The sequence below is a fragment of the Petaurus breviceps genome, unplaced genomic scaffold (assembly GCF_028583685.1).
Source record: "Petaurus breviceps papuanus isolate PSGF00001 unplaced genomic scaffold, PetGlider_PUasm1.0 90842, whole genome shotgun sequence".
Lineage (NCBI taxonomy): Eukaryota > Metazoa > Chordata > Mammalia > Diprotodontia > Petauridae > Petaurus > Petaurus breviceps.
Window position 1 is genome coordinate 12,157,529 of NW_027187358.1, and position 12,767 is coordinate 12,170,295.

Sequence of the window (12,767 nt, forward strand, 5' to 3'; positions counted from 1 at the left end):
TCACATCAAATTTCTAGACCTTTCAGTTTTGTTTTCATTTCAGATTCAAATCAGTAATTATCTTTCAATTCTTAAGGTCCAGCAGAGTTTAGAGAAGATTGCCAAGCTGGAGCAGGAGAAGGAACATTGGATGCTAGAAGCCCAGCTAGCTAAAATCAAGTTAGAGAAGGAAAACCAGAGGATGGCAGATAAGGTGAAGAATGCAAGTGGGGCCCAGCTGGTACAGAGTGCCCAGGAAAATCCTGTTCTGGTGAATGCCACTGTACAAGATCAGGAAGAGTCAGCTGACAGGGCTTGGCAAGAACCTGTTCAGAGTACCAGTCTGGTAAGACTTTTTGTTCTGCCTTGGTTCACGGTGTTACCTTGTTCTCCTCATCCTCAGTGGCAAAGGTCTTATTTGCCTTTCTGAGATGAGCATAAAAAAACATATGCGGCATGTACCATGTTACTAAAGAAAGACTCCATTTATCCTGCAAAATGAAGCTTGCTAGTTAGAGTGCTGTTCAGTGGGCAACATTGCCAAGAGAGAGGCATCATCGTGGTGTAGAGGACAGGGCAGGATGGGAATCAGGGAGACCAGGAGCGGAATCCTGCCTCTGATGCTCAATCAGCTATGTGGCAATATGGTCGTGGGCAAGTCATTTAACCCCTCTCAGCCTTAGTTTCCAGATCTATATAATGCTCTTTCAGTGGATGTGTAATTTCATCAATGTGGTATTCTCTCTGTTCATGCTGGCTGTAAATGTTCTTTTAAGTGTCTCCCTATAAGTCCTACAGGGATGGGGTGGGAGATGGAGAGGACAATCTCACTTTCTAGAGGCCTACCTTAGCATCTCTTAACATTGAGTGGCTGCCAATGGGTTATATGTCTTTCCATTGGTTATCCTGAGCTCTCATTGCATATTTGTCCCAACTATCTTTTCCAGTCATGGATCTCACTGATAATATATCTAATGCCACTTTAAGGTGCATAAGTCTTCTTTGGTTATATGTTATGGTTTCTCTTCATCTCTTCTTTTATTTTTGGGTGACTCTGAGTTTCAATTCTTTGGTGACTGTGACCATTTCATGTCCTATAACCAAGCATCAGCACTGGAAAAATATTGTTCTTAATCCTCTCGGCTTTTGTTTTAGGTAGGATCTTATGAATCATTATAAGTGCTGTAATTTCTTTAAGGAAGTCCAAACTCTTCCATTCTGGTCCCAGCATATTCCTTATATACAACTGTTTTCCAAGATATATGTATTGATGGATGGTCCCTATGGATTGTTCATCCTCTGGTATTTCATAGGATCATTTAGAGACATTCTTCATCCACTTGGTCTTTCCTGTGTGAATAATTAAGACACTCAGATATATATAGTTAGATAACTCTTTTGAGTGCTTATGGATCTCATTTATGAGGTGCTGCACTGTTTTCAGGGATTGGTAAAATCAATACAGTACCCTCCTCAAAGAGGAGTATCTGAAGGATCTCACTATCTATAGTGAGTCCCTTGCTATCCTGTACTTCTTATATTAGGATAGTAAATACCTTTGACAAACATGGCCACCAGTTTTATGCCTTGCTTGATTTTGATCATCAAAACAAATTCACTGAACAAAGTTATCTTTTTAATATCTTTTAAGGGATTTTGCATGACTTTGATATCTAAGTAGGAAGCACCTCATTGGCTCTACTAGGTCAAATGCTCTTTTGTAGTAATAAATACAGTGATATCTTGTGTTCTCTTCAGTTTTTAGTCAGTTGAGAGATTGTAAAGATGTGATCTGATGTAGGCTATCATTTGCAAAAGCCTGCCTGTTCTCTTCGATGCATGTGTAAATTATTCTCCTAAATATTTTGTATAGATGTTAAGATAAGTTTATGGTTTGGCAATTACTGATATTTTCTCAGTCTTATTTTTGGCAATAATAAAGTCTGGGATTTTTTTCCATTCCTTTGTCATATCCTGCACTCTTTAAGCTACTTTGAGAGTCATTCCCTCTCTACCTGCAAAATGTTCACCTGCAGTACAGACTATAAACTGGATCTAGACCAGCTAGATGGCATCTGTTTTTTTTTTTGGGTGATGTTTCTACATTCATATGTAGTCCGTCAGGGGTGTGTGGTACCTCTACTGTCATTGAAGAAGGAAAGAGTTTGTTAGAACTATTTTTTTTTAAGAGTTGACTTTTTTATTAACACACATACATTTACTTGTCTTCTGGCTTGTTGAAGCAGTAGGTTAGACAACACTTGCCACAATAATGTCTGTCAAAATGGCTAGCCATAAAGACTCCAGCACCACATTCATCAGAAGGGCACTCTTGTAGAAGGCGGCTAATCTTGCCATTCTCATCAACCTTATAGTACTTCAGAACAGCAAGCTTAACTTTCTTTCTCTTATGCTTGTTCTTTTTGGGAGTGGTGTAAGACTTCTTCTTTCTCTTCTTGGAACCACCACGAAGCCTCAGAACAAGATGAAGGGTAGATTCCTTCTGAATGTTGTAGTCAGACAAAATACGTCCATCTTCCAGTTGCTTGCCTGCAAAAATAAATCTTTGTTGATCAGGTGGAATACCTTCCTTATCTTGTATCTTGGCCTTGACATTTTCAAGAGTATCGGATGGTTCAACCTCAAGGGTGATGGTCTTCCCTGTAAAAGTCTTCACGAAAATCTGCATCGTGGCACTAGGTCCACCCGGTGATGGCGGATCTGAAAGAGAGACCGCCCCACCAACTCCTGTTAGAACTATTTTAAAAAGACTTTTGTCATTTAATAAATCTCTGTTACTTTTCATCAGGCGTTCTGTAATTTTGTTCCCCTCCACTGCTTCTTACTGTTTTTTTTTTTCAGTGCTGCTCTTAAACTTACAGGACCATCCTCGCTAAGATTTTACAAATGAATGTATTTCAAAACTGGTCTTTCATTTAACTGCCACATCTCTGCTTAGTAAGAAGACCAGCTGTTTGTTGGCTGAGGCAGATTTTTCTGGGGTGGGGGGAAGCTCCTCACTGTGGTGATTGACTTGTGTTGGCTGAGCTTCTTCAGGAAATGCTGAAAAAGATCTGTATTGATATAAATTTTTTTTATCCCTGTTCTATTTTTGACATTAATAAGTTTGCTTAAATAGATTGGGTTGGCATTTCCTCTGTTGCACAGCATGTAATCTTCTCAGTTAAATTCTTCTAGTTTATTTTGATTTTGATCTTTGCTCTAAGATGTTATTTGCCTGACTGTATACAGATGATTGATTCAGAAATATTCCTAGTTATTAGTAAATTCCTGTCTGTTAAAATATTATCAGGTACATTTTTTTGTTAAGTTATTTGGAACTTGCCATGTCTGTTGCCTCCTGACTTTATTCTTGAAGAAAGTATTTGTGATACATAGGTATGAATTTTCAGTTTTCAGAAGCCAAAGGCTTCTGGCATTGAATACTCCAGAACCATCATTTTAATTCATCTTTTTCACTATCATCCCTTTTACATTGAATTAGAATATCACAGTTTGTGCTGATTTAATTAGAATAGGGTTTCTTAACCTGTGGTCTATGAACATGTTTCCTTAATATTTTGATAACTATGTATCAGTATAATTGGTTTATTTTATAATACTATATATTTTATTTTACACATTTAAAAATATTTCGATAAAGGGTCTGCAGGCATCACGATACTGCTAAAGGTGATCATGACATACAAGAGGCTGAGTCCCTGATTTAGGGGATATAATCAAGTTTTTTTTTTTTAATTATTTTGCTTTTTGGAGGGCAATTGGGGTTAAGTGACTTGCCCAAGGTCACAGGGCTAGTAAGTGTTAAGTGTCTGAGGCCGGATTTGAACCCATGTCCTCCTGACTCCAGGGCTGGTTCTCTGTTCACTGTACCACTTAGCCGCCCCTATAATCAAGTTCTTTATAGAATTTCTTTATTTTCACATACTCTGCAGCAGATATTAATGCTTAAGGAATGATTATTTTCATAATAGTCTTTTTTTCCAAATGCTTATCCATCTGCATAGCAATGTGAGATGATCATGTGTACCATGAAATAATATTTCTTGTTGCTTTGAATGCACAATAAATCCAGCTATGTAGTTCCCTTATTTGACTTTCCAAAGACGACCTGTGAGACATCCCTCTATCTGCTCTTTACTCTTTCTGTCTTCTGGTTTCATTATAGAAAGAATGTTAAGATTAATATGATTAATTTTCTCCTATGTCAGTTGGTCACTGAACAAGGATCTTACATTTATAATGCAAGCATTTAAATTAGTGTTTATGGGTCATTTAAAAATATGTGATTCTTATCATCTTCTACCCTTTTTTTCTGTCACTCTGAAAGCAGAAAGGGGTTGGTTGCATGGAGCTTAGGACCATATTATAATATAATATAGGTTTTTTTGTTTCCTTAGTTGCCATGGTCAGCTTGCTGGTGATGAGCCTCCCTTCTTTGTCCTTAGGCTGGTTCTCAAAAAACACAGTTAATTGTTAAGGTAATATTTGAAGTCTGTACACCTGCCAGTGCCTATATGCTTCTCAGCGTGGGCCTTAGGTATGCCTCCATGGCACAATGATGCATCAGAGTTAACTTTGGGGAGGATATACATACACTCGTAAGTCATTAAATGAATTATATATGTAATATATATCATATACATATATTAAAATTATATATACATATATATAATTATATATAAATAGCTAAGCAAGCCAAATCATGAATTACACGTAACTAAGTAAGCCAAATCATTATTTTTACTTAATTATACTGGCCTCAAATATAACAAATTTCCTCAGTCTGGTTATCAAACCCAGTGAAATAATTTATATTATTTAATAATATAATAATATGTAATAGTATAATATACTATAGATAAGTTGTACATATATGAGAAACAGCATAACATAGTAGATGATCTAGAGGGGAAGCCTGCTGAGTCAGGAAGATCTGTGTTCAATCAAGTCCTACTTCTGACAGGTATTAGCTATGTACCCATAAATTCATACACACACACACACACACACACTCACTCATTCACTCACTCCTATTTTGTGTACCTCTGAGAATCAGGTCTTGCACTCAGGTCTTCCTTTTTTTTTCAATGTAAATTTTATTTTTCGTGCCATATTCTCTCTTTTTCTTTCCCTCCTGCTTCATCCATTGAGAAGGCAAGACTATACATATACAGTCATATAAGGCGTTCCACATTATAGCCATGTTCTGAAAAAAAAAAAAGAAAAATGAGAAAAGGGAAAAAATTGTTTCAGTCTGTACTCTGGGTTCATCAGTTCTCTAGAGCATTTTATATCATGAGTCCTTTGGAATTGTATTGGATCATTGTAATGATTAGAATTAGGAAGTCTTTCGCAGTTGATTTTTCTTACAATATTTCTCTTACTATGTAGATTTTTTTGGTTCTACACACTTCACTTTCCATTAGTTCATATAGGTTTTGCCTGGTTTTCTGAAACTATCCTCTTTACCATTTCTTACAGCACATTAGTATTCCATCACATTGATATGCTGTAGCTTTGTTTAACCATTCCCCAGTTGATGAACATCCCCTCAGTTTCCAGTTCTTTGCTACCATAAAAAAGACTGCTATAAATATTTTTGTATATATAGGTCCTTTTCCTTTGTCTTTGATCTTCTTGAGTTACAGACCTAGTAGTGGTCTTCCTGGATGGGTTTTATAGTCCTTTAGGCACAGCTCCATATTGTCCTCTAGAACAGTAGGATTAGTTCACAGCTCTACCAACAGTACCTTAGGGTGCTGTAATAAGAATGTAAATTTTAAAGATCTTCCCTGCCCCTAGGCTAAAGTGCACCTGAAGCCTGGGGAGGGAGGCTTGTTTTTCAGTAGATACTTTTTGATTGGCCAGTGGGTCAATAAGGTTGTTACATTCTCTGAGCCAGGAGAAGGCTATATAAGCCCTGATGTGTAGCTTTGTTTTGGGACTCACTTTGAGAAGTATTCTGTGATTTGATCTGAATTCTGGGAAGCCGTTGTTGAGAGTCCCCCGGCTTTGAAAAACCCAGAATGTGGAAACCCAGATGTTGACTGGGTATGGATGTAATGGTTGGACAGTTTGGAAATCTGTCTACTTGATGTTTCTGTCTTGATAATTATGCCTGTATACTTTGAGGTTCAGGGTGCTGACCTTTTCTCCTGAACAAGGTAAACGATATATGTCTGACTGATTAAAGTAAGCTTGTTAACCCATTTTGAGTTGCTTTCCTTTAACAAAGCAGATCCAAGAACCTGTGTGAGCAGCCACCCTAGGGACTCCAGGGTGCTTGCTGCTACAGGTGCCTATTTTCTCACATCACCTCCAACATTTGACATTGTCCTTGTCTGTTACCAAAGCCAATCCGATGTGTATAAGGTAGTAGTTTAAAGTTCTTTTAATTTGAGTTTCTCCAGTTATTAGTGATTTAGAGTGTCTTTTTTAATTTGACTTGATAGTTTTTATTTTTTCCTCTGAAAACTGCCTATTCATATCCTTTCAAAAAAATTTAATCTTTTATTTATTTATTTTTGGTTTTCAACCATTTATTTTCACAAGATTTTGAGTTACAAATTTTCTCCCCATCTTTCCCCAACCCCCCACCCCAAGATAGTGAAGCTTCTGAATACCCCTTCCCCCAATCTGCTCTCTCTTATATCCTCCCTTATTTCCCCCCACCCCTGTAACTTTCTAGTAGGACAAGATGGATTTCTATACCCCAGTGCTTGTATATCTTATTTACCAGTTGATGTAAAAAATAAATTTTTTCAGTGTTTTTTTTTTTCTCTCTTTATTTAAACACAAATACATTTACAGCATGCAGGTTAAATTAAAACTATATGGTGTCTTCCCCAAACCAATTATTTGAATGTATCTTCTTCAGCGCACTGAAATTAAGCCAATGTATTCCACAGGTAGATTCACTCATGTCATCTCATGTCAAATTTAGAGTTACACACAGTGAGTGAGTAACCTTAAATTATGCAAATAATTTAATTGGTCACCATGAATAAATATTATTCCTTTATTTCACTGAGTTTTCCTTCTAAACCATTGATCAAGACGATACAGAGGAACATAAAAATAAAGTCCACTCCAAAAAAGGGATGCTGCAAATTGAAATAGTATTGCATCAGGGTCCTATTAGAGACTGAAAAAGTTCATTTACAAAGAGTAAATGTTCTGTTCCATTGACCTACCATAGTATAACCAAAGAGCAGATCCTTTTAAAAATTTTAGGTGTAATTCTTGGTAAACTTTGCAAAAGGTTTAAAATTAGAAATTAAAAAATTATTATTTTTTTAAAATTAATTAATTATTAAAAAATTATATATATATATTTTTAAAGCAATCGGGGTTAAGTAACTTGCTCAAGGTTACACGGCCAGTTATTTCTGGTTGTGGTGCTGAGTATCTGAGCCCGGGATTTGATCCAGGTCATCCCGACACTGGAGCCTGTGCTCTTACTCACTGAGCCACCTGGCCGCCCCTAAGCAATTGGGGTTAAGTAACTTGCTCAAGGTTACACGGCCAGGTGTTTCTGGGTGGATGCTAAGTATCTGAGCTCAGGATTTGATCTCCAGGTCGTTCTGACACTGGAGCCGGTTCTCTTACTCGCTGTGCTACCTAGAAATTAAAAAATTATTAAGATATAAAAAGGTAATGTATATTGTGAGCTACATGCTAGTTACAATTGCACTGTTACACAGCAATGCTCAGCACTGATACCCATGATACTTTACTAACAGGAATGAAACTACCAGAGACAGACAAAAGAGAAAAACAAATATTTCTTCATTTATGTATATTTTCAAGGAAACCAGTTTTCAGTCAGAAGTGAAATACAAATGTCAAAGCATATGCACCCATTAGGCAGGCAGTGACAAAGAAGAAAAACAATTTTTTTAAACTTTTGTTTTTAAAACTTTGATTTCCAGATTCTTTCCCTTCTTGCCTCCTCACCCACCCCCACTGGAAAGACAAGCAATTCAATATAGGTTGTATAAGTGGAGTTACACAAAATATTTCCATAGTAGTTATATTGTAAAAGATATTTCCCTCCATCCTATCCCGCCCCCCACTTACTCTATTTTCTACTTTGACCCTGTCCCTTTTCGAAAGTGTTTGCTTCTAACTACCCTTTCCCTCAATCTGCCTTCCCTTCTATCATCCCTGCTCTATGCACCCTATGCACCCCCTCCTCCCTACTTTCCTATAGGGTAAGATACCCAGTTGAGTGTGTATGTTATTCTTTTCTTAAGCCAAATTCAGTGAGAGTAAGGTTGACCCATTCACCTTCCTGTTCTTCCCCTCCATTGTAACAGTTTTCTCTTGCCTCTTTTATATGAGATAATTTACCCTATTAATCTCTCCCTTTCTCCTCCCAATATATTCCTCTCTCACCTCTTAATTTATTTTTTAAATATCATCCCATCATATTCAACTCATCCTATACCCTGCTATACATACACATATATGTATGTATGCATACATACATACATACATATACACACACACACATTCCCTTCAACTTTCCTCATACTGAGAACAGTCTCATGAGTTACAATTATCATTTTTTCATGCAGGAATGTAAATACTTCAACTTTAATAAATTCCTTATGATTTCTTTTTCCTGTTTACCTTCTCATGCTTCTCTTACTTCTTGTATTTGAAAGTAAAATTTTCTGTTTTATCAAGAATGCTTGAAAGTCCTCTATTTCATTGAATGACCATATTTTTCCCTGAAGCATTATACTCAGTTTTGCTGGGTAGGTGATTCTTGGTTTTAATCCTAGCTCCTTCGACCTCCAGAATATCATATTCTAAGCCCTTGGATCCCTTAATGTAGAAGCTGCCAGATCTTGTGTTATCCTGATTGTGTTTCCACAATACTCAAATTGTTTATTCCTGGCAGCTTGTAATGTTTTCTTCTTGACCTGAGAATTCTGGAATTTGGCTGATCTTCCTAGGAGTTTTCTTCTGGATCTTTTACTAGAGGTCATCAGTGAGTTCTTTCAATTTCTATTTTGCCATCTGGTTCTAGAATATCAGGGTAGTTTTCCTTGAGAATATCTTGAAGGATGATTTCTAGGCTCTTTTTTTGATCATGGCTTTCAGGTAGACCAATCATTTTTAAATTATCTCTGCTGGGTCTCTTTTCCAGGTCAGTGTTTTTTCCAATGAGATATTTCACATTGCCTTCTATTTTTTCCTTTGTTTGGATCTGTTTTATAGTATCTTGATTTCTCATAAAGTCATTAGCTTCCATTTGCTGCAAACTAATTTTGAAGGAATTATTCTCTTCAGTGAGTTTTTGAAATTCCTTTTCCATCTGGCCAATTTTTTTTTTTTTTTTTTTTTTTTTTTTGCCTTTTGTAGGGCAGTTGCAGTTAAGTAGCTTGCCTGAGGTTACACGGCTAGTTTTTTTGTGTGGGTGTTAAGTGTCTGAGACCGGAACCAAACTCAGGTCCTCCTCACTCCAGGGCTGGTTCTTTACTCACTGTGCCACCTAGCCGCCCCCTCAATTCATTTTTTTTTTTTAAGGCATTCTTCTCTTCATTGGCTTTTTGGACCTCTTTTGCCATTTGAGTGAGTCTATTTTTTAAGGTATTATTTTCTTCAGTATCTTTTTGGGTCTCCTTTAGCAGGCTGTTGACTTGTTTTCCATGATTTTCTTGCATCATTCTCATTTCTCTTCCCAGTTTTTCCTCTACTTCTCTTACTTGATTTTCAAAATCCTTCTTGAGCTCCTCCATGGCCTCTAACTAGTTCATATTTTTCTTGGAAGCTTTTGATGCAGGAGTTTTGACTTTGTTGTCTTTTGGTTCCATGTTTTGATCCTTTTTGTCCCTCAAAAAGGATTCTGTGGTCTGACTTCACTTCCTCTGCTTTCTCATCTTGCCAGCCAATTATTTGATTTTTGAACTCTTTGCTATGGTAGAACTGCTTCCAGAGTGGAGAGAGCTGTGTCCCAAATTGCTGGAGTTTTTGCAAATGTTGTCAGAGCTATGAGGAAGGTGCCCTTCTCTACAGCTACCACAAACTCTAGCATACTGGTATTCCTCACCCATCCAAGACCATGGCCCAGATCCAAGCAGATCAAAACAAGAGTATTACCCTCTGAATGGTGACTTGGTCCCCCTATGATCTGCAGGCCAGGAGCTCTGGAGCCAGCCATGGGGCAGTGGCTGCAGCCACCATGCCTCTGCCACCTCTCGCCCAGTGGGCAGTGGCTGGAGTTGGCTCTTCTTTCACTCAGTTCCCTACAGGCCTTTTACTTTCTCTTTGGCATTTATGGATTGAGAAGTCTGGCAACCACCACAGCTGCCAGTGATTCACTCTTCTGATGTCTGCTCTAGCTGGCCTGGGCCACTGGATGGGCTACCCAGGGTCTGGGCCTGTGTAGCTCACTGCTCATCTCTCAGCCCGGTGTGGTTGACCCTTCATGTCAGCCTGCCAGGCTGCCTTCTGTGGGAGATTTGTTTCTCTCTGTCACTTTGTGGGTTCTGTAGCTCTTAAATTTGTTTAGAGTCACATTTTACAGGTATTGGAGGTGGTTGGAGCTGGAACTCAAGCAAGTTCCTGCTTTTACTCTACCATCTTGGCTCCGCCCCCCATATTCATATCCTTTGACTTCATTTCTATTGGGGATTGGCTCCTGTTTTTTGTAAATTTGGCTCAGTTCTCTATATATTTGAGAAATATGAGCTTTTATTAGGTAAATTTACTATAAAAATTTACCCGTTTTCCTAATTTTCTTATAATTTTGGTCACATTAGTTTTGTTTAGGGGGGCGAAACCCTTTAATTTCATTTGATCAGAATTATTCATTATACCTCCTGTGAATCTCCATCTCTTGCTTGGTCATGAACTCATCCCTCATCCTTACTTCTGAGAGGTAATGTGTTCTCCAGATTTGCTTATATCACCCTTCGTGTCTAAGTCGTGTATTCATTTTGAGCTTATCTTTGTCTATGGTGTGATATGATGGTCGATGCCTAATTTCTACCAGACTATTACTAGTTTTTCCAGCAGTTTTTGTCAGATAGTGAGTTCTTGCCCCAGTAGCTGGGAGCTTTGTCATCCAAATCTTCCTGATTTGGAATTATAATCTATATATTTTTTTCACCAGTAAACTGAGTTTGATACCCAGTTGGATTTCATGAAATGACTCATTCCATTTAAGACTAGCATGAGTAATAGTAGTTAAAATTGCTGACATTTACGTTGTATTTTAAAGTTTTCATAGGATTTCATACCTTTTTCAGTTGAGGTAGGTTGCAGTGGATAGAGTGCTGGGCTTGGAGTTAGGAAGACCGGAGGTCAAATGTTGCCTCAGCATAAAGCTGAGACCCTGGTCAAGTCATTTAGCCTCTGATTGCCTAAGTTTTCTCATCTATAAAATGCAGATAATAAAAGCACCTACAACCTGTAGTTGTTGTGAGGACAAAAAGAAATTATATTTATAAGGTGTTTTGCAAACCTAAAGCATGATATAAATGCTAGCTATTATTACCTGAAGCTCACAACAACCCTGTAAGATAGGTACTAAGGGTATTATTAACCTTGTTTTACAAAAGAGGAAGAAGAGACTCAGAAAGGTTAAGAAATTCATGCAAAGTCACACAGATAATAGGTATTTGAGTTAGGGTTTAAATTGTTTTCCTAACTTTTATTTTTTCAGTCTTTCTACTCTGACATGCTACCTCTCTGGCACAGATAAATGTAATATATATTGCTTAATGTTCTACAGAGAACTTGCCTGAAAATAGCCCAATTAGATAGTAGTGTAGGTGTAATCCCCATTTTACAAGTGAGCAAACTGAGGCCCAGAGCAGCTAATTGACCATTTTGTGTTCTGCTTTTTATGCTTCCTAATCTGAAGGTCCATGCCTGAGTTCTGCTTTTTAAAAAAAAAAAATTCTTTTTAATTTCTCTTCTTATTATACCTTAGAATAAATTATTCAGTATTAAAAATGAATGTTCAATATGCCATGTGAAAACTTTTTAAATTTTTTGGTTCTGGTAGCAAGTTTGTGTTTGGTTTATAATACAAGTTTAATTAACATGAGGGATTCATTTTAATATTACCAGAAGGGAGCTCTAATGTTGACCTCATAGGGTCTCTACAAATGAAAAGACATTGGAAAAGATGTGGGTGGGGGGAGGAAGAAGTGAAATTTCCTTATATGTTATGTATCCCATAGTAACTTAAGTCTTTTAAATTGTTTCTTTTAGTGAAAATTCCAGGTTTTTTGAAAGTGCAGCATAATTTGTTATCAGTAGTGATAGTAAGTGAACAGTTGGTGAAGAAAATTCATAGACACTTGCAAATTCTTATTTTCCTTAATTATTATGGAATTAGATTAAAATTAAGATAGATTTAAATAATATAATCATGTACATCATGATTAATTTCAATTTATATAAATGTTACTCCTGAGGAGATATGATGTGAGTGTTTCTCAAATCAGCAGTCAGCTGAAAGAAGAGAAGGAGGAGGAAATGCTAGCAGGGATTGGGAGGGGCAAAAAAAACAGCTACCTTGGGTTACCTTGACCATGCCAATCTGTTTAAATATGTATTTTAAAATATGTGACTAAATTGATTGTTATGTTCCCTTAAAGTTTTCCTAACTGAAATGAAAATTAATTGAAGAAGCTACTGTTTCAGTGGATGGAAAATTATGTTCCTCTAAATACTTGTAAAAGGCACTGTTGTCAGTTTTGTGATCATACCATTTATTAGCAGAAAGAATAAACATTCATATT

General features: G+C 37.0%; 2 protein-coding genes across 4 annotated transcripts in view; one reads left to right on the forward strand and one right to left on the reverse strand.

The window, feature by feature from the left end:
• The window catches only part of PPP1R21 (protein phosphatase 1 regulatory subunit 21), a 108,491-nt gene that overhangs the window by 71,673 nt on the left and 24,051 nt on the right, over positions 1-12,767 (forward strand). For all 3 annotated transcript variants that reach the window (XM_069071665.1, XM_069071666.1, XM_069071667.1), the window contains one exon: positions 77-325. In XM_069071665.1, coding sequence (XP_068927766.1) covers positions 77-325 — 249 coding nt within the window. The remainder of the gene's footprint in view (positions 1-76; positions 326-12,767) is intronic.
• On the reverse strand, positions 2,157-2,747 carry LOC138148931 (ubiquitin-ribosomal protein eS31 fusion protein-like). Its single transcript, XM_069071794.1, has one exon. The coding sequence runs from the start codon at positions 2,666-2,668 to the stop codon at positions 2,198-2,200; it is 471 nt and encodes a 156-aa protein (XP_068927895.1). The 5' UTR covers positions 2,669-2,747; the 3' UTR covers positions 2,157-2,197.